Source organism: Bidens hawaiensis, unplaced genomic scaffold (assembly GCF_021521415.1).
Source record: "Bidens hawaiensis isolate Kalapana, Puna unplaced genomic scaffold, B.hawaiensis_p1.1 tig00010570_1, whole genome shotgun sequence".
Taxonomy (NCBI): domain Eukaryota; kingdom Viridiplantae; phylum Streptophyta; class Magnoliopsida; order Asterales; family Asteraceae; genus Bidens; species Bidens hawaiensis.
This window is the reverse complement of record NW_027491808.1, coordinates 383,584-401,842: the sequence shown is the minus strand read 5'-3', so window position 1 is coordinate 401,842 and position 18,259 is coordinate 383,584. Positions and strand designations below refer to the sequence as shown.

Genomic DNA, 18,259 nt, shown 5'->3' with positions numbered 1-18,259 from the left:
AGTTGTGACATTTGGAAGACCAACATTCATCATTTATCTTGAATCTTGATCAAGAAGAAACCATACATGTATAGAGATTGGGAGTTAAATATGCTTACAAACATTACCAATAATCCCCACACGAGCAAACCCCATCTTGAAAACGATGTATGCGGTTCACATCGCGTACCAAAATCTCTCTATCTGCAAACTTAGACACAAACTTTGTAACCGAATGACAATCTTCACATAACCGTAAATTTTTTGTTATCCTAATTGTTTCTCCTTTAGAGCTATTAATCAACCCGAATGCAACCGCCAGTTTCTCACTATGACCTAATAAAATCCGTTCTTTTTCCATCTCATCAACGTCATATAACACGACTTTAGTCTTGGGTTGATACGCGTATTCCTTCATCTCCATCGATAATTTGAGTAAAAACGCGTGAAGTTGTTCAACGTGTGGATTGAACTCATCAACTGATTCAAACGAGTATATCTTCTTCTTCACTTCAATCCAACTACATCCAGCCTTCTTTTGAAGCCCGCAGGATTGTAAAAGCTTCTTCACCTTTAACACTTCATCCCACAAACGGGCTTCTGCGTATATCTCAGCTAAAAGTACATAATTCCCTGCGTTTGTGGGCTCAAGCTCAAAAAGCCGCTTGCTTGCCCTCTCGGCCAGTTCAACATCGCAGTGAATCCTACACGATCCAAGAAGCGAACCCCATACTTTAGGCCCAGGTTCCATTCTCATATCTTGTATAATCTTGGCTGCCTCATTTAACCTGTTGGCCCGACCCAAAAGATCCACCATACATGCGTAATGCTCCACAGTTAACCGCATGTTATGATCTCGAGTTATGGATTTAAACAAGTTTTTCCCTTCTTCCACAAGCCCCGAGTGGCTACAAGCACCAAGAACGCTCACAAACGTTATAGGACTCGGGTCACCCTTGTTTGATATCATTTCATTGTAAACTTCAATCGCCTTTTCACCAAACCCATGCATTCCATAGCTTGAAATCATCGCGTTCCATGAAACAACATCGCGTCTAACCATTTGGTCAAAAACCCGTTTCCCAACTTCAAGTTCACCACATCTCGCATACATAGTAATCAAAGACGCAAGAACCGGCAAAACCGAATCAAGACCTCTTCGTAAGATGTAACCATGCAATAACCTCCCTTGTTCCAAAGCTGCAAGCACACCACACGCTTGAAGAACACTAACCATCGTCACCGCATTCGGTTCCAAATCACGAACCTCAACCATCATTTCCCCAAACACTCGAAGCGCATCAAACGGTCTCCCATTCTTAGCATAACACGCAATCATAGCACTCCATGAAACCACATTCTTCACACCGATTCCATCAAAAACACGACCTGCTTCCAACACACACCCGAATCTAGCATACATGTCAACCAAAGTAGTCATAATACGCACATTCTCATCAAACCCATGTCGCAAAAAATGCGCATGAACCTCTTTTCCCTTAGGTAACAACGAAACCGAAGCATCCGACGCAACACACGCCTTCAGAATATAAGTATACGTAAACCGATCCGGCTTAATCCCGGACTCGTTCATACATTCTAAAACCCTAAACACATCTAACCCGTCATCAGAACCTATCAAAGCTTGAAAAAACGCATTATACACATAAACAGTTCTGTGAGGCATTTCATCGAACACCTTGCGTGCATATTCAATTTTACCCAAATTCGAATACAAGTTAATAAGTTTAGTTGCGAGAAATGGGTCTTGGTCAAACCCGTCATCGATGAGGTGGCGGTTGACGGTGACGGCGTCGGAGAGTGAGTTTTTAACGGCGCATGATAATATTAAGAGCTCATAAGTGCGTTGAGTTGGGTTGGGTTATTGGGTGAGGATTTGGATGGCTTGTTTGAGGTGGCCTTTGGCACACAGAGATTGGATTAAGTGGTTGTTGGTGGTGGTGGTGGGGTGGAGCGTGACGGAGGTGTGGTGGCGCGTGTGGGAGTGAGGTGGGTGGTGGTGGTGGTGGAAGTGTGATTGTTGGATGGTTTGAGGTGAATGGTTAAGGTTAAATAACCACATGAGAGAGAGTTAATTATCCGGTGATGGGTGGCCGGAGCTCCGGTGAATTCGGAGTTATAAGCAGACAAATGAGAAGATAGATGAAGGAACAGCCGTGTCGCTCGACTATATGTAGATGGTATGTTTAAATTGGGTCCAAGTCAAAATGAGAAGGATTTATGATTATAAAAAAAAATTAAAAATAAATAAATAAAAAATCATAAACTCAAAATTTAATAAAAAGACAAAAAAAGTAAAAACAAAAAAATGTTTCCATCGTCTTACTCGTTCTTAAAAAAAAACTCAGAAAAGACATAATGTGAAAAAGACCATTGTGTCTTTTTGTTTATCATTGTGTTTTGTGTTTATTTTCGTCATTGATTGTGTCTTTTTTCCTTAACATTCTGTCTTTTTTTTTTGATATTGTGTTATATCAGTCAACATTGTGTTATATTTTGTTCGGCATTGTGTTATATTTTGCGATTTATTGTGTCATTTTTTAGTTATAATTGTGTCTTTTGTTCATTTTCCTTATTTTGTCTTTTATCTCTGCATTGTGTCTTTTCGGGGGGGGGGGGGGGGGTTGAATGAGAATGATGAGGGAAACATTTTTGTTTTTTAAATTTTTAAAATTTATATTTATATTTTTGTGTGGCCACAAATCCTTTTCACCCTTCTCATTTTTGTCTCCCTTTGTATTTTAACTTTTCATGTTTAAATTTGGCTCGAGCACGGTTAGTTTCGAGTTCTTTTCATGTCCTTGAATGAGAATGATGAGGGAAACATTTTTGTTTTTTAAATTTTTAAAATTTCTATTTATATTTTTGTGTGGCCACAAATCCTTCTCACCCTTCTCATTTTTGTCTCCCTTTGTATTTTAACTTTTCATGTTTAAATTAGGCTCGAGCACGGTTAGTTTCGAGTTCTTTTCCGAAAGCTTGAGATCGGTTTGTGAGTTATTTTTTTAACTAATTTATTATTTGTATGTTTTGAAAAAAATTAATAAAAATCTTAAATGATTCTAAGGTCGGCCCGAACTCGTGTGATACCTTAAATGAGCTAAAGTTTGGTTTGAGCTCGGCTGTGCGGTGTGAGATTAATATTATGGAAGTCCAAAATTGGCAAAACTTAAAAATACACAAGGCTCGTTAAAGCTTGACGACGAGACTAAACGAGCATTCAATATAATGCTGGAGCTTGATAACTAAATGAGCTTTATTTGAGACTTGGGATCAGCTCAAGCTTGAAAAAGCTCAACTCGTTTCAAGTTTTATATCGAAACAAGCTCAAATAGCTCGTGAGTGGCTCAGCTCGTTTCCGCTTCTAATAGACATGTGCGCCGTATAAAAGACCCAAAGAAAAAAATTATTTGTTTTTCATGTGTATCTTAAAGTTATAAATTTTCAGAAAAACACATATTTTCCACTATAAAACTTAAAACACCCACAATGACTATCTTTTTCGTTAGTCTGGATGATGTCGCAGTGGAGCGGACGAGCTAAACAAGGATGGCCTTGTTGTGGAGGTGAAGTCCACGAACATGTCCTTGAATTCAGACGAGGAAGCGAACGGAGAGATGGGCCTACCTTCTCTCTCTCATACCATAATTAGAAGAAAATTAATGGGGTTTATGGAGGTTTGTTGTTAATGAAGAAAATAAGGGCTTTTAAGAAATGTTTGGAATATGAGGTGGAACTAATGTAAGGATTTATAGAATTTTTTTTATTGTTATGAATGCTCTTATACTTGCATAATCCAACACTTATTTCTTTTAACTTTCTAAACAGTTTAGTCTACATGATTCAATTCTTGTATATTTACTTCTTTATATTAAAAAAAACCCTTGATTCCACTATGCCATATATCAAAATAACTAAACATTTTAAACTTTGATATTTTAATATAAAATAACTAAACAGTTTTAAGTCTTAATTTATAGTTTCCCTTAAAAGAACTTTTGTGATCTCGTCATTTGGTTCGAGACTAGCCTATTCACTATTCAGCTGATCATGTTCATAGGTTTGACACAAGATGGTCCCAGTATGTTTGCGTTGAACATAAACCCGAGAATTTTGTGTTATGTTCGTGTCGAAAGTTCTCTCTATAAACTCTTTTAAAAGTTTGAGTACTTTTGTCAATAAGTATTTTACTAATGCAAAAGTGATATTGAAGCGATTGATATAATAAATGTTTTACTAGTATACAATTTAAGAACGCTTGTTAAAAGAGCAATTATTATGTGTATTGTGTAATGTAATATACTAATCATGATATTTTAAGAAAGGCATTGATGGAAAATAAGTGCATTAATATAGTTATAAAAAGGTAATGTATTACTACATTTCTATTTTCTAACATGTGAAACGAAGACTCACGTTAGTAGGTTTGGGAAATTTTTGAAGACTATATATTCCTTGAATAATAATTTCAAATGTATAAATATTTTTCAAGCCTTAACCAAGTTGAACCACATAGGACCGACTGGAACGGTAGTTAGGTGATGGTTGATGGATGGTGGCTGGATGCTTAGGGTGGTGGCAGTGGTGGCGGAATGGTGGTGATGGGTGGGGGATGGAGGTTGAGGACTGTGGCGGCAGTAGATGATAGAGGTTGAAGATAGCGTGTCGTGTGTGTGCATCGCTAATCTTTTATCATGATTTTTATTTTTATTCTAAATGAGACTCACATGATATTTATTAATGATTTATGTATTTATTTTTTATACCGAGGGTAGTTTGGTAATTTTTATTTGGACTTAACTGAAAAATTTAACGACGTTAGATGCTAAGGACCGCCCATATTATGAGAAGACAACTATAGGGCCCAAATGTGAATAGCTTTCTAATCCTCGGGATCAATTGTGTAGTTATTAGCCGCAAGCGTGCAAAAACTATAAACCACAAGGATCAACCATGTAGTTGCTCCAAATTTACTCATCAACATTAAATTTTCTTTATAAATGGTGAAAAATGTTTCTCCAAATTTACTCATCAACATTAACTTTTCTCTCTCATTCACTCACAACTACTTATAACTTCTCCAAACAATATAGTGAACCGGTGAACCCAGTGACAACATTACCGAGGAACTGTTGTGAATGCCCTTATATATGTTGCAAAAAGATATGGAATTAAGTGTTCGGAACTTCCTTGCATATTCTATAACATCAAAATATTTAAATGTTGAATTTTTTTTTCTAACGGTAACTTAATAAAAAATGAAGATATATTTATATTTGTCTTTTTCGTAACGGCTAGTTTTCCCCTGTAAAACACTTGTATTTACTTCTAACAGTCACATCCAGCTATCACATCTTCTTTCCAATCTCTCATTCTTACCTTTTCTGTACAATTCGATGATTAGATATACAGAAACATTTTAGGAAACCATTAAAATAATTGAGGTTTTTATGAATTTGAGTCTGATTTTTTATATCTGATTGGATTATGATATTGAAAATTGTAGGTAACAAAGTCCCAGATTGCATCCTTGGTGGCAGGGGTTTTCTCCAACACAGAAGTAGCTGAAAATAAGGTAATTAACTTTTTGCTGTTAGAACTTAGAAAAGCTTAAAATAATTGAGTTACTTCTTTATACATTATTATTATTATTATTATTATTATTATTATTATTATTTATGCAACAAATGTTATTATTTTTTTCTTTATTAGGTTGTGGAACTTTCTACAAGTCCAGAGGCAACTGCAAGGCCTGTGAGTGAACTTTTCAGGTAATATGTGAAAATTAATTTATGTTAGAAGTGAAAATTTCGACCCGTTTGCTAATGAATATTTATCTCAAATGGGTCAAACTGAAAAAAAATCAATAGAAATGGAACTAGGGGTGTAAATGAGCCGATTCGAGCCAGGTTGGGCTCAGACTTGAGCTCGAACTTAAACTGGCTGGCTTGGCTTGGCTCGGCTCGTTTATTTTAACGAGCTGAAAATTTGAGCTCGAGCTCGGCTAATAAACATTTGGGTTTGAACGAGAGAGTTGAGCGATCTATTGAGCGAGCCACGAGCCGAGCCAACCATGGCTTGGGCTCAACTCGTTTATGGATCGAGTCGGCTCAGCTTGTTTACAAACAAGCTTTTTTCGAGCCAGCTGTGAGCTTTTTGAACAACCCTAAATGAAACGAGTCAAAACAAAAAAAAATCAATAAAAATGAAACGGGCCAAATGATTTGAAGTTTTGAACGTTACGCCCTGTTTAATCAAAATGTAAATTCTAAATAATGTTATTCAAAATAATATTTTGTACACTTGGCCCATTCCAATCTGTATAAAATTTATATATTCTAACCCGTTACCCGACCTGTCCATTTTAGCGCGATTCCCGTGGACGTTAGGCGAGAAGCTTATTTAGACGCGATTGCAAAGGCAGAAGCCGTTAAAGCAGCTGAAGCCGCAGCAGCCAAGAAAGAGGTTGAAAAACCGGACCCAACTGAGGACTTCCAAGAACAGGCCCAAAAGTCCTTCACAAACCTCGTGGCCCGATTTAAAACCGCCACCAGCAAAATCACAGAGAAACCCGAATCTGAGCCCGAGCCCACAACCGAAGACGGGCCGCGCCCAGATGGTGCACCCGGGTTAGCCTTGTCATGGGGAAAACTAAGCTCGGGGTTTGCATCAGCGGTTAAAAACAACTCGATTGAGCTACCAAAGGTCCAGATTGCAACGGTTAGGGGTCAAGCCAAGGCCCGAACCCTGCAACCCAAGCCTGCTGTGGTCAAGAAACCCACAGCAGCTAAAAAGGCGGCACCACCCGTGCAGCAGCCCAAACCGAAAGAGTCGAAAGCAGAAGTAAGGAAGATTTTCGGGGGCGTGTTTCAGCAAGAAACCATTTATGTTGATGATTGATTAATAGTAGTAATGTTTTTATGTTCATATGTGAATTGTAGTTGAATTCTTGATGCTTGAATGCTGGTTTGATCGGCTCGAGCATCGACTTATTTTCACGTGTATCTGAATTTCGTATATTTTTTCCGAGTTGCTATATAATTTATTCGGGTTTAAAAGTTTGTGTTTGTTTATAAAAGTTCATGGTCATGTCAACCCGAGCACAACATGGTTTATTATGCCGTTTACATATGAGTGCCTAAAACATGATTATCTTCATATCTTGTTTCTATGGTGTTTCGGGTCGTGTAAGAAACATTAATATGGTTACATAAGGGCATCTCTCTCTATATATTACGCACAATAATATTAGTTTTGATACCTTCTAAATATGATAATTTGTGTTTTGGTGAATAATAATAATAATACCTTCTAAATAATAATAATAATAATAATAATAATAATAATAGTTTGAGTTGGTAACCTTTTCATGATGTAACTCGGTATGTTAAATCATTTCATTTGTATTTACACTTAAAAGAAAAGTATCAAAACAACACTTAAGGACTTCATTTGAATGCCACTAAAGCATGACCACACGCATTCATCGTCCGTTAAAGCATTGAAAGTGGCATAAAGATATGGTGAATCCATGATATAGAATTATACAAGAGGGCAGTGATTTAATAAAAAAAAAATCTAAATATTAAACTATGAAAGCACATAAATACTTGTATATTGCTTGGTTGCAAGATAAAGAAGAGAAATAGTGAAACAGTCATATATTTACGTAATCGTTTTATACAGTATATCATAGTTAAAATAACATGTATAAATGTTTTTGTGCTTAATTGAGTGCCCTTCAATGAATATAACATTTTTAAAAAACCTTGTGAACATTTTTTATGTGTTGTAGTTGTATCTTATAGTTCAAGTAATAAGCATAAATATTGTTCACGTGGCTAGAAAAAAGATTTGAAGAACAAGCATGGCACAGCATTCAAATTCACAATCAACATTTTGAGGTTGATAAAAAGAATTTCCTTGAAGATCAATTTCATTTGTTCAGTCCTCTACAATCAAAATGCTTATACAAATCCATAAAAAATTAAGAACTATGAGAATAGGCAAATCTATGATCATGATCTTATTATCCTTCTTTATAATCTTGATGTTAATCTTGATCTTTTCTACCAATCCTTGTTCTCAAACAACCCAAATCCTATTACCCAGTTTTAATCTCAATTACTTCAAGAACACCCATAACACCCTCTACTCAAATCAAGAAGTTGCGCCTACCAACATTTCCCATATCGTATTCAGCATCACAGGTGCAGTTAAAACTTGGCCCAAGAGGAAACACTACGTAGAATCTTGGTGGCGCCCAAATGGAACCACCCGCGGCTTCCTTTTTCTAGATCAAGCCCCCATCCAACTCCTCCCCTGGCCTCCAACTTCACCACGTGTATACATAGCTAATGAGACCATGAGCCAAAAAGGTGTCCCTTACACCATTAGGATCGCGAGGATGATTAAAGAGACTTTCAAAGCGGATAACGAAGGTGTGAGGTGGTACGTGATGGGGGATGATGACACTGTTTTCTTTTTGGAGAATTTGGTGGATGTGTTGAGGAAATATGATCATAATGGTTATTACTATGTTGGTATGAATGCAGAAAGTATAATATCTAATACTCAATTTTCATTTGGGATGGGATTTGGTGGTGCTGGATTTGCTTTTAGTTACCCTCTTGCTAACATTTTGGCCAAGAATTTAGATGTGTGTTTAAAGAGGTACAAAGATCTTCATGGGAGTGATTATATCTTGCAATCCTGTGTGGCTGATTTAGGCGTTTCAGTTACTCATGTAAAGGGTTTTCATCAGGTAAATTCATCACATTTTTCTGTTTTACATGAGTAAAAATGAGCAAAGCAGAGCATGAGCTCGCTTAAGCTCACGTGCGGGTAGTTTAGAGCTTTATTTCTAAAGCTCAAGTTCCACCCATGAATGGTTTTTTAAACTTGAGCTTGGTTCAGGCTCAAATCATTTGCTAGTACTAATTATTTTTACTATTTTTATTTATCTATATTTATAACTACTTTTATACATATTTAAAACTATTACACTTATTGATAACATAATATGTAGTATGTAATTATTATATATAATCATAGTCTTATATATAAATTATTATTATGTAAAATGTATATCTAATATATTTAAAAATATATAAATAATAGTCTTATTTGGGCAGATTGATCTACATGGGGACATATCAGGTCTTTTATCAGCACACCCACAGGCACCTTTGGTCTCCCTCCACCATCTTGACATGGTTGAGCCGCTCTTCCCCGGCATGGACCGCCCTCAGTCACTTAACCATTTGATGAAACCCGCAAAAGTCGACCAGTCAAGGCTCTTCCAACAAAGCATCTGCTACAACCATCCCAAAAACTGGAGTGTCTCTTTATCGTGGGGATACTCGGTCCATATTTATGAAAAAACCATGCTGCCGAGCCTCTTACAGGTACCAATACAGATGTTTGCAGAATGGCGAGCAGGAGCCCGGCCCGCTTTCATGTTGAATACCAGGGGTCTAAGCAAGAATCCTTGTGACATTCCTCATTATTTTTACTTAGATTCTGTAGATGAATATCCGGGTGACGAGGGGAAGCAAAGGCAGGTGGTGGTGACGAGCTATGTTCGGAGGTTTCCACGGCGGCAACCACCTTGCGTGCCAGGCGGGAATTATTCGGTGAATTATGTCGAGAAGATTCTCGTGATCTCACCGGCGACACGACTTGAAACAGTAAGCCCGGTTAAATGCAATGTTTTGCTTTCAGCCAGTCATTTAACCCTTCACAATTCACACTGCTTGTTCACTGGTTGAACTGGTAGGAGTAGTTAAACCATAGGAATTTATAATCAAATTTTAAAAAATAAAAATTTACACATTGCATAAAATTTAAATAGTATAATGTTTAATTTATATTTAAAAGAGTATCTTGTTTTTCAAAAAGAAATAAAATAGTGAAGAGATTTTTTTAGATTGTTGGAAAAATAATTTTATTTTATGTGCAAGAGATGATGTTCCTGAGTTCAAAACTAATAACCTATATAAAAAATTTATATTTAAAAGAATATCTTGTTTTCAAAAAGAAATAAAATAGTGAAGAGATTTTTTAGATTGTTGGAAAAATAATTTTATTTTATGTGCAAGAGATGATGTTCCTGAGTTCAAAACTAATAACCTATATAAAAAATTTATATTTAAAAGAATATCTTGTTTTCAAAAAGAAATAAAATAGTGAAGAGATTTTTTAGATTGTTGGAAAAATAATTTTATTTTATGTGCAAGAGATGATGTTCCTGAGTTCAAAACTAATAACCTATATAAAAAAAGTAGGTCTAAAATGTCTAATCACTGAACTGGTTCAACTGCCATTCGAAAAAATCCAACTGATGAAACTAGTTTCGGATCAACAACCAACAGAACCTGTTAAGATCCGGTTAGGCTTTAATATCATTGGTTAATTGGTACGAAGACGAATCACGCTGGCAAACTAGTTGACTTGATCTGTGTTTTGTTTTCAGGAGGGAAGTAGGAGGGAATGTTGTGACGTTGTATATGCGGATAAGGAAAATGTTACAACCATCAAGATTAGGCCTTGCATGAAATATGAAATAACGGGGTGACTTATATTTTGGTATGGTTGTAGGTTTTAAAATTTTGGAATCTATTTCACAAAATATAATATATATATACATAGATTATATTTTGGTTAAGAAAAACTAAAATACTTCGACTTTCTAGTATGTCATGACATTAAACCTTGTTTGTGCTTTGTAATATGAACACTTGGTGACTTTTAATGTTATAATTTGTTTAAAATTAAACCAAAGTTGATGCTCATGTTTATCGTATTTGATACGATAGCTCGGGTAGTTTTATAACTTTCGAGTTACATGGATCAAATTGTCACCTCTAGTCTTTAAAAGTAGTTTCGTAAGGCATATGTAAAAGAAACTAACACATTTGAAACTGAAAAAAGTTTTGAGTTGATTCTACAACAGTAACCAACAAATCATGAAAACGATTACCTTTTTCGTGACACGACTCAATTTGGTGTACAATCATGTTTTAGTTGGTGCTTTCAGTTGTCCTTTAACTCAACTTCCTCTTCATTTTTAAGTGCCTTCAGTTTCCTGTATCCATGGTCTGTACCGAATAGCCTGACAAAATGATTTAAATAAGATCATATGATAAAACATAACTGAGTTGCAAAGATTCGTGCCTTCAATTGCTCACTCCTTACTTTTAAATTTGACATAGACTACACAATCAGTTTAACTTATTACATAAAAAACATTTTTAAAAAACTATAAAACAAACAAGTTTAACGGGACGTGTTCAAGGGATTTGACCTGAAACTGGCTCGACCCGTTTAGACTAAACCCAAACCTGTGAATATTGTGCTAGCTTGACACAGGGGCATTATCATACTTTCCAAAAAAAAAATTTAAGGAGGCATTCTCGTCACCAGGCATGTTTTTGGCCAGACTTGGTGTAAACATAAAAAAAACGACACTCTAGTAAAATCAAACAGTCTAAACGTATGCTTAAGGATGAGTAAATATATAATTTTCTTTTACCCTTTGATAATCCAAAGTCAATCATGTTTATCCAAATTTATAAAACAAATTACTGCAACTCGGAGTCATAATAATAAGATAATCATTACAACAGTTATGATCTAAAGTATAAAAAGCTTATTAGAGCCTTACCAATCCATGTAGACAAATGTTGATGCATAGTTCCCCGATTTGGTATAAATCACTCGGTGATGATAATCATGAAAATCAGAACTGAAAATTTATTAAAACACTTATTGCCACACGATATCATCCTGAAAAAGAATGGTAAATTCAAATTATGCGTATAAAATTACTAACCCTCCATATAAAGGAAGAAAATTTGATGGGCTCCGTGGAAATAGTAACCACAATGTGCCTCAACTGTTTCTAGAACTCTAACTACCATCCACAACCACAGAGTTATAAGATGAGGGCCTGTGATGGCAGGACCGAAAATAGTAGCAAAACCAAGGAATAATATTTCTGCCGGGTGAGCATATTCAGATGTCAATCCAAAAGGTGCTGCATACCTGTAACATAACAATACCATATGCATCAGTAAATGCACTTAACATAGAATGGGTCACAGGTTTAGATTATAATTGAAGATGAATTGTTTTGTAACCATGTCTAACACATTAATGATTTACGAAAACTGAAAATGGACAAAAGAAAGTGTTTGCAAGTCAACCCAGCCCGGTTTGACCCATAACCCAACCCGCACATCTTGTTATTGAGGGTTTTAACGTACTCATGATGGACGCTATGAACATGCTTGTAGAGCCATTTCGTATGTAAAATCCTGTGTCCCCAGTAAAATATGAAATCTTCCACAATGAAGTAGAATAATATCTGAGTCGAGATCACTTTCCTGCACAGTAAAAGGTAAATGACTCACTACTATTAAAGTATGCAAAATAAAAAGATACGATTCCAAAAACTAGGATGCAACTGACTTGTCAATACCAAGAGGTACAAACGATGACCTATACAGTAGAGGTGGCAATTTCAATCTATTTACTTATAAATGGGTTATGGGTCAATCAGCCAATCAGGTTATGTTTTATATCTACTATGTCAAACAGATAACAAAAAAAGCCTGTAAACGAAGTAAACATTCAGTGAACCATTCGACTGGAAGTTCGTTTATGTTTGTTTCTTTTATAAACAAATGGACATGGACACAAGCCTCGTTCGTTCATTTATGTTCGTTAACATTTGTGTGCGTTTATTTTTTTTTTAAGTTTGTTGGTTTATGATTAGAATTTTAGAATTTTAGTTTAGTTTTATTATTTTCTAGGCCCAACAGATTGATATTCACGTTTACTTTAAATTAATGTTTGCTAGTACGTTTATTTATATTCTCCATCTACGTTCAGTTATATTTGATTGATTGCATTTGTGAACCATTTGTTTAAACTATTATGAACGAACACTAACGAACATGAACATGTTCATTTTCTTACTGCGAACACGAACAAGAAAACGCCACTCGTTTAACTGTTAACGTTCGATTTTTTTTCTGGTTAAAGTTAAGCACACAAACACAAACATGCCCATTCGTGCTCGTTCGGTTCGTTTACAGGCCTAAAAACACTATTTAGAGAACGTCAAACTCATTGAAAGTCACCCAATGTGTAATTTTATCGCATAAAGTCGCCCACAACATTTTATTCTAAAAATCAGATTACTAACTGAATATTATAACTTTAACTATGTTTGACACTAGTTTTAACACAATCAAAATTCTTGAACAAAAAGTGTTTTGGATCAACTCAATCCATTTTGACCGTTACCCAGCTCATTTGTTTGACCAACTCAAGAAAGTGTACAAGAACAGAAAACGTGCCTTCTGGAGGCACACTAAGATTTCAAAGTTCATTTCACATTCCAAATGATAAATTTTTTTTTTTTGCCAAGAATGGTTTCAGTTCAGCTTCACTCATTTAGACCCTATAAAAATTACCCATTTTGACCTGGCTCCACGTTTTTGACACCTCTAATCTACAACTAAAGTGCTAGCATATAAAGAACCTGAAAATACCAGGATGGCAGTGGAAGACTACTTCTCATTCCCATGAAGCTGAAGACCGGATAAGAAGCAAGCATGACAGGTAAGTTGACACAAAAATGATATAAAAGTAAGCGAGTAATACATTTCTCTTGAGCTTCAGTTGTGTTATTCTTGGCCTGCAAACAAAATGCCAGTTGTTGATGAAACAAGCATAAAAATAATTCCATACAAAAAAATGCAGTAATGTGAAGTTAGTTTAAGGGTACACAAGACGTAATAGATAAACCTGAATTTTGTACTTTTTGAACCATCCTGCCCTTTCTATGTATATGAAAGGAAGCCCTGATAAGAAGAATACAGTTTCATGAAGAAAAAAGCTACCAACACATGCCAGTTGAAAGTCACTAAAATGAGTGATCAAGTACTGCAAAAACATAAAAAATACAAGTAATTAACAATCTTGTTAGATGTCGCCAAAATACCATGTGGTGCTGCTTATAAAACTATTCACTAGTGTTCAACAAAGACCAGTTTATTGCATAATGTTCATTATTCATAAGCCATTGGTTGGTTTGTGAATTTTAGAAAGATGCGCCTTTTGTGGTCTGTCTAAAAATAGAATAAATGTGACACTTAACAAGTTTCTCACACTTCACATGCTCTGCATGTCTTGACGTGACCAAATATCTATTAAAGCAAGAAAAAATACATAAGAGCTGTGATGAAAATTTGTTGATAAATGACAAATTGACTGTACTACAAAAATCCTACGGTCTATGTTTGTTCAATCTGATATTAGCATCCAGGGGGGCTGGTCCCTTTGATGAAGTTTTACGAAATTAATTATCAGAAATTATGCATATCCAATTTGATATTACGATCAGCCTCTTCATTTTACTTTTTATAAATAACATAGAAGAAATGATAGGTGCAGCAGCATATAACTAATTCAAATTCTCACTTTTCATAGTCATATTTTCACTCAGAATTTAATCCTATTAACCTACACTTAGTTACCACTCATCATCCTCTCATGATTGCATCCATTTATGTTCCACATTTTGCCACAGTATGATCTGCCTCAACCAATCTCAGTTTGCACGCATAATTAGGGCTGTAAACAAACCAAACCAAACCAAACCAAACCAAAGAAGGCCTGTTCATGTTCGTCCGTCTAACTTTTATCGGACATGCGGACGGTTCATGAACACCTAAGCGAACGAAATTTATCATTCGTGAACGGTTCACGAACACAAATGAACACAAACAATGTTTTATTTGATATGGCAAACTGAAAATGGCCAGCGTCCACAGTTCGGTTCAGCTACCAAGTTTGTGTCGGTGTTTATTTTAACATTCATATTCATATATCAATTTACATATAGATTAACCAGACAATGCTCATATATATTTTTGTTTTATAGTTAATAATTCTGCTTAAATCTATATGATAAGATTAGAAAAGTCAATAAACAAGCATTAACGAACACATTATTGAACGTTCAGGAACACAATTGAACAAACACAGCCTCTGTTCGAGTTCGTTCATTTAGTTAATCGAACGAAATTCCTTGTTCGTTTTCATTAACATCAACGAACTTCTTGCAATCTTGTCTAACGTTTGGTTCTGCTAGAATGTTATGCCACAAATAGTTCACACTTCACCGAACACATAACAACGCATTAAAACCTAAATACAGAATTTAAAGCACGTTACGGCATAACACAATAGAGCGTCAAATTCACAATAAATCTTCACGTAAATCAGTGCCTAATACTAGCAGCTAAACAACAATAGCACAAATTCTTACTCGTTACTCGTAAACCTAAATCTCATTGCCGTTGAATCAATAGATTCAAATCTAATAGCAACCAAATGCGGTATGAAGTAATGAAACGCATAACGCATTCGTCAATAACATCAAATTAGGGCAAAATAACGAGTGCGTGTGTAAGTGTGTGAATCACAGAGCAAATTAATAATAACTGAAAGCAGGTAATATACTACCGTCCAAGCAGTGTCAATGACGGAAGCCATGGGCGATGAGATTTAGAGGCGACAATGGAAGTAAGTGACACCACGAACGGATTACATCAACAGACTGTCAAAAAGAATCTAAATGAGTGAGTCATGGCTTCACATATATATACACGCTGATGTCATAAGGGGATGCTTGATGCAAGCCTTTTGTCCTTGTCGATAAGGGCGCATAATTACAACCCCCTGGGCTTACATTTGTGATACCAAAGCGAGTCCACTTATTATAATGTTTCTACTTAACAAGTTGCGAGTAATGGTAGATATTTTTATGTTTATTTCGATATAGCTGCAAACGGGTAACAAGTTGCGAAGTTAATATTAAGGGCCGGCCCTGGGGGCTGGGTGGTCGACGGTCTCTGGCCCGATACCCCGCTAGACATTTTTTTTTTTTGAAAAATTTATATGTATTTTTATGAAAAACCATATGTGTATTTAAAAATTTAATTACATAGCAACTAGCTTGGTCTATTGTCCAAGGGTATGAATCATAGCTAAAAAGTTGTGGGTTTTAGTCTCATTTAAGACATGTTTAGGCCTGTTTTTATATACAAGTTTTTTACATAACCCGAATCATAACCAAGTACACTCATTTAAAAATTATAAGTCTATTTTTAATTTTTATACAAAAGTCTTTTACATAACCCAAATTATAACCAAGTAAACCAATTTAAAAATTAAATTGTTTAAGCACATCAAAATACTCTTTTTACTTAAGACGCATAATATTTTTCGCTTTCGGCCCAAAATATTTTAACATTTCTCGAAGACTACCATGTTAATACTTTTTAAATAGCAAAACTAACTCGTTTAAAAGTTAACATTCATAGACCACGATGAGTATTCTTTTAAAGGGAAACCCATGTAATGTCTACTGGATTAAAAATTCGGGAAATGTCCATCCACATGTCGTCGTGCCCAACCTATTTGTTCATGTCAGACGACTGTGTTTCCTGTCAGTCACAAGACACCACGTGTAAAATATTCGGTCAATCAGAGAAGTTTCTTAAAAGTCTGACATCACTATTTGGGAGTCATTTGCAACTCTAATGTGTTCCGACTAAATTTTTGTATGATCCAACCAATTATCTGTAAGTTTAAAATCTGACATTACCATTTCCTCCATGTCGCCATAAGTCAGACAAAGAATCAAGTCAACTATCACATTCCACATTCTGTTTGGCTAGGGATACCTGGGGATAGAATCCTTTACAATTTTTTTCCCTCCACCCAAGTATCCATATCTTTTTAGGAACATAAATTATTCCAATCCATTACGAGCTCCCCTCTAAGCAAACGACCCTCTTCCAACCAGCTTTTCTGGCCCGCCCAAAACCAATTACTTATTTGGGTTAGTTTAATACCGAACTAGGTTAATTACCCGTGTACTACACGGGTTGGACCATTTAAACTATATAAATAATAACTTTATAAAAAGGAAAAGTGAATCTTAATAATCCAAACTCTTAACAGCTAGCCACTAATAATCCCAACTAACAATATGACTACCAAATATTGGTAGTCACATTGTTAGTTGGGCAAACTCTTAACAGCTAGCCACTAATAATCCCAACTAACAATGTGACTACCGAGTATCGGTAGTCACATTGTTAGTTGGGATTATTAGTGGCTAGCTGTTAAATGTGACTACCGATACTCGGTAGTCACATTGTTAGTTGGGATTATTAGTGGCTAGCTGTTAAGAGTTTGGATTATTAAGATCCAATTTTCCTTATAAAAATAGCATTACATTGCATAATGGCAAAACTAAATACAATTATAATTCACAAATCTATAAACAAATACAAATATCTAAATATTCCTTATCTTATTTGTAACTTTACTTGTGTTCATATTAGTACTTTTGCCCCGCCAAGAAGAAAAAAAAACAAAAACAATCCAACATGTCTTAAGACTAACCAAGACAAAAAAGAACGTATGCAATTTTGAGTCCCTGATAAAACAAAAAGGAAATACAACGATTAGTAGAATGGGGAATATGGAATTGTAATTCTAAAAGGCATCTGAATTTATGTGAAGCTCAAGCATGAAATATCATGAAATAGTCTGCATACAATAAATCATATTCATGCAAAATGCATGAATCACCAATTCAACAATCTAAAATTCATTATATGAAAATAGTTGTTGATGTGTCACACGTGTCTGCAAATATACTTGTGGTTATTCCTCCATCTAAACCTAATCAGTTTATAGCATGTATAATATAATCACTGAACACAAATTCCTAAATTACTGTAACATGCTTATCTGTCTCACATTTAAAGTTAACAAGCATATTACACTTGACCAGTCTTTGACAGGTATACAAACCCACCATTGCAAAATCTCTTATTTGTCTCTCATGGTATCATATTTCAAAATTATTAGTTGGATATTGTTTGTTCCATAAACATTCAGAGAGTTGGAGCATAAAGGCAACGAGTGTAATGTTTTAACACGACTTATGAGGATTTGATATGACTAATCAAGACTAAAACCAATTTCCAATCAGTTTGATATGACAACATTTAATTACATGAAGTTGTATCAGAATTCAATGTTTAGATTAAACACTCATTATTTAAGGATCTAATAAAATCATTTCAAACCAGATGTAACAAAACTAAAATTTACATATGTACCATTCTTTAGTCATAACTTGGTGACTTATACAATAAAGAATATGCTT

General features: G+C 35.2%; 2 protein-coding genes and 2 pseudogenes across 2 annotated transcripts; 2 read left to right on the top strand and 2 right to left on the bottom strand.

Annotated features, from left to right (window-relative positions):
- Positions 1–103: 103 nt before the first annotated feature.
- Positions 104–2,062, bottom strand: LOC143535695 (pentatricopeptide repeat-containing protein CRR2, chloroplastic pseudogene; annotated as a pseudogene).
- A 1,600-nt stretch (positions 2,063–3,662) lies between these two features.
- On the top strand, positions 3,663–7,058 carry LOC143535646 (protein PLASTID TRANSCRIPTIONALLY ACTIVE 16, chloroplastic-like). The gene is made up of 4 exons (XM_077029852.1): positions 3,663–3,677; positions 5,507–5,575; positions 5,713–5,771; positions 6,369–7,058. The coding sequence occupies exons 1-4, from the start codon at positions 3,663–3,665 to the stop codon at positions 6,898–6,900; spliced, it is 675 nt and encodes a 224-aa protein (XP_076885967.1). The 3' UTR covers positions 6,901–7,058.
- A 1,295-nt stretch (positions 7,059–8,353) lies between these two features.
- LOC143535645 (uncharacterized) lies at positions 8,354–9,770 on the top strand. Its single transcript, XM_077029851.1, has 2 exons — positions 8,354–8,764; positions 9,135–9,770. The coding sequence occupies exons 1-2, from the start codon at positions 8,366–8,368 to the stop codon at positions 9,768–9,770; spliced, it is 1,035 nt and encodes a 344-aa protein (XP_076885966.1). The 5' UTR covers positions 8,354–8,365.
- A 1,074-nt stretch (positions 9,771–10,844) lies between these two features.
- LOC143535679 (methylsterol monooxygenase 2-2-like) lies at positions 10,845–15,644 on the bottom strand (annotated as a pseudogene).
- Between the last annotated feature and the right edge of the window lie 2,615 nt (positions 15,645–18,259).

Excerpts from the sequence above, each read along its gene's own strand:
- LOC143535646 (XM_077029852.1), top strand. Across the intron at positions 5,576-5,712 it reads CAGAAGTAGCTGAAAATAAG|GTTGTGGAACTTTCTACAAG; the intron begins GTAATTAACTTT and ends TTTCTTTATTAG. Across the intron at positions 5,772-6,368 it reads CCTGTGAGTGAACTTTTCAG|CGCGATTCCCGTGGACGTTA; the intron begins GTAATATGTGAA and ends TGTCCATTTTAG.
- LOC143535645 (XM_077029851.1), top strand. The coding sequence starts at position 8,366 with ATGAGCCAAAAAGGTGTCCCTTACACCATTAGGATCGCGAGGATGATT. Across the intron at positions 8,765-9,134 it reads ATGTAAAGGGTTTTCATCAG|ATTGATCTACATGGGGACAT; the intron begins GTAAATTCATCA and ends TTATTTGGGCAG.